Source organism: Quercus suber, unplaced genomic scaffold, assembly GCF_002906115.3.
Source record: "Quercus suber isolate HL8 unplaced genomic scaffold, Cork oak 2.0 scaffold_423, whole genome shotgun sequence".
Lineage (NCBI taxonomy): Eukaryota > Viridiplantae > Streptophyta > Magnoliopsida > Fagales > Fagaceae > Quercus > Quercus suber.
Genome location: NW_027069874.1, coordinates 419,981 through 422,725, shown reverse-complemented (window position 1 = coordinate 422,725; position 2,745 = coordinate 419,981). Strand labels below are relative to the sequence as shown.

At 38.2% G+C, this 2,745-nt stretch overlaps 1 protein-coding gene and 1 non-coding gene across 2 annotated transcripts; one reads left to right on the top strand and one right to left on the bottom strand.

The window, feature by feature from the left end:
- Positions 1 to 353: 353 nt before the first annotated feature.
- On the bottom strand, positions 354 to 1,315 carry LOC136062520 (uncharacterized). Its single transcript, XM_065761630.1, has 2 exons — positions 893 to 1,315; positions 354 to 785 (listed from the first exon to the last, which is right to left on the bottom strand). Exons 1-2 carry the CDS (start codon positions 1,313 to 1,315, stop codon positions 354 to 356), a joined length of 855 nt encoding a protein of 284 aa, XP_065617702.1.
- A 532-nt stretch (positions 1,316 to 1,847) lies between these two features.
- LOC112024548 (small nucleolar RNA R71) lies at positions 1,848 to 1,954 on the top strand. Its single transcript, XR_002884140.1, has one exon. It is a non-coding gene; the product is annotated as a small nucleolar RNA R71 (small nucleolar RNA).
- Positions 1,955 to 2,745: the final 791 nt, after the last annotated feature.

Below are 2,745 nucleotides of genomic sequence, written 5' to 3'. Positions count from 1 at the left end.
CTTGATGGAAGCAGTTTGAGCTCAAGTTTAGGTGGTTCCTCTGGTGGAGATGTTGGCTGACATGATTTTAAGTCTTCCACTTTTGGTTGCATTGAAGGAGAAAAGAGTGGTGTAGCCTCCAAATATCTTTCACACTCTTTAACCTCTTCATCATTAAATTTAACAAGGGTAGAGCGAGTAAGACATACCTCAAGTGGTAACTTTTGAAAATCAATTGCACAAGTCTCATCGGCCATGATCATGTCTCGGTCACTTATTTGAAAACAAGAATGTGTCTCGGAAGGGAATTCCATAGACCTAAATACATCAAAAGTGACCTCATCATCTCCGACCTTCAAAACAAGTTTTCCTTGCTAGACATCAATTAAAGTTCTCCCCGTCGCAAGGAAAGGTCGACCCAATATCAAAGGGATCTCCTCATCCTCATCCATATCAAGGACAATGAAGTCAGCCGAGAAGATGAACTTGTCAACTTTTACTAATATGTCCTCAATGACTCTTCTTGGATATTTAATAGATCTATCTGCCAATTGTAAAGTGATAGTGGTCAGCTTTACTTCTCCAAGACTCAATTTCCTGAAAACAGAGAAAGGCATTAGATTAATACTTGCCCCTAAATCACATAAAGCTTTATCAAAATAAGATTTTCCTATAGTGCAAGGGATAGTGAAACTCCCCGGATCTTTCAGCTTAGGTGGCAGCTTCTTTTGTAAGATTGCACTACTCTCCTCTATCAACATTACTGTTTCATGCTCCTTCAGTTTCTGCTTCTTTGATATAATATCCTTCAAAATTTAGCATATTTAGGCATTTGTTCCAAAGCTTCAATGAGAGGAATATTAATATGCAATTGCTTAAATATACTTAGAAAATTAGAAAACTGATCATCCACATTGTTTTTTCTTAATCTTTGCAGAAAAGGAATTGGTGGATCATAAATTGAAGGAGAATAAGTCTCAAAAGTAACTTCCCTGGATTTTTTGGATTTTGAAGCACTTTCATCCTCCTTAGTTTTCTCAGCTTGCTCCACTTCTTTCATCTCTGACTCGACTTCCTTCATCTTTGACTCCTCATTATCTACAGCTTCATCTTGTTTGGCATTTGTTACTTTTGGCTCCTCATATGTTTGTCCACCTCTCAATGATATTGCCTTTACATGTTCTTTCGGATTGGTGACAGTGTTGCTTGGCAAAGTTCCTGCAGTCCTCTCTGTGAGCATGCTTGAGAGCTGACCGATCTGCACCTCAAGATTATGGATTGAAGTTGAGTTGTTTTGGATCGCCACATCTGTCTTCTGCAAGTACTGCATCAACATGTCCTCAAGTGTCGGCTTCTTCTCTTGTTATGGAAATTGCTGAGGTGGTTTAGCCTGCCCTTGGTTATTGCTCCATGAGAAGTTGGGGTGATTCCTCCATCCAGGATTGTACGTGTTCGAGTATGGATTATTTTGACATTGAAAATTTGACACGTAATTTGCTTGTCCATAACTCGATTAGGCAAAAGGATTTCCCACTTGGCAGTCAGCACTTGAATGATTTCCTGAACAGTGATCACAGACAACATTAGTTTGAATAGCATTAACATTCATTTTACCTAGTTTTTGAGATAAAGTTGCCATTTATGCCACCAATGAGGTAATAGAATCAAATTCTAAAACTCCAGCTGCCTTTCTTGGCATTGCTCTTTCTGTAGGCCATTGATAGTTGTTTGATGCCAATTCTTCCAGAAGTTCATAGGCTGCCTCATGAGTTTTACTCATTAAAGCTCCACCAGTTGCTGCATCAACCATAGACCTGTTTGTAGCTCCTAGACCATTGTAGAATGTTTGCACTTGAAGCCATGCTGGAAGGTCATGATGAGGACACCTTCGCAATAAATCTTTGTACCTCTCCCATGCTTCGTATAATGATTCACCCTCAAACTGGATGAACGTGGTGATATCATTCCTTAGCTTTGCTATCTTTGCAAGAGGGAAATATTTTGCTAAGAATTTTTTAGCCAACTTCTCCCATGTAGTAATGATGCTAGGTGGCAAAGAATTCAACCAAACTTTTGCTTTATCCCTAAGTGAGAAGGGAAAAAGCCTTAGTCGAATTGCATTATCGGTCACTCTATTATGTTTAAAAGTATCACAGATTTCCAAGAAATTTGCAATATGGACATTAGGACCCTCTTGTGACAGCCACCCAAACTGGACAGTCTGCTGTATCATCTGAATGATGGCCGGCTTGATCTCAAAATTATTGGCTTGTATGGCTGGCCTCAATATGCTCGATGTAGCTCCATTTACAAAGGGCGTAGCATAATATCTTAATGCCTTTTGCTCTTGATCGGCCATCTTAGATAGAGATGTGTTGGCCTCTTTCTTCTTTTCTTTCTTAAGCTGACGTAAGGTTCTTTCAATTTCATGATCAAAGAGTGTATGCTCTGATAGTTTAGATCAGGGCATGTACTTTTAATTCCTGAAAAGAAAGAAAACAAACTCAGATGCACCTAATTAATTTTTTTTTTGAATAAATAAAATAAAATCCAAAGTAGTAAATATCTAGCTAGTATCAATATCAATAACAAATAGTTAATCCCCGGCAATGGCGCCAAAAAACTTGTTCGCGTAAAATAATCTGCAAGCGCACAGAATCGTAACAAGTAGTAAAGTGTTTTTAGAAAACGAATGTCGAACCCACAAGGATTAACTATGTTATTGAATACCGAAATTCACTAAATTAATTACTATTTGGAAAAATC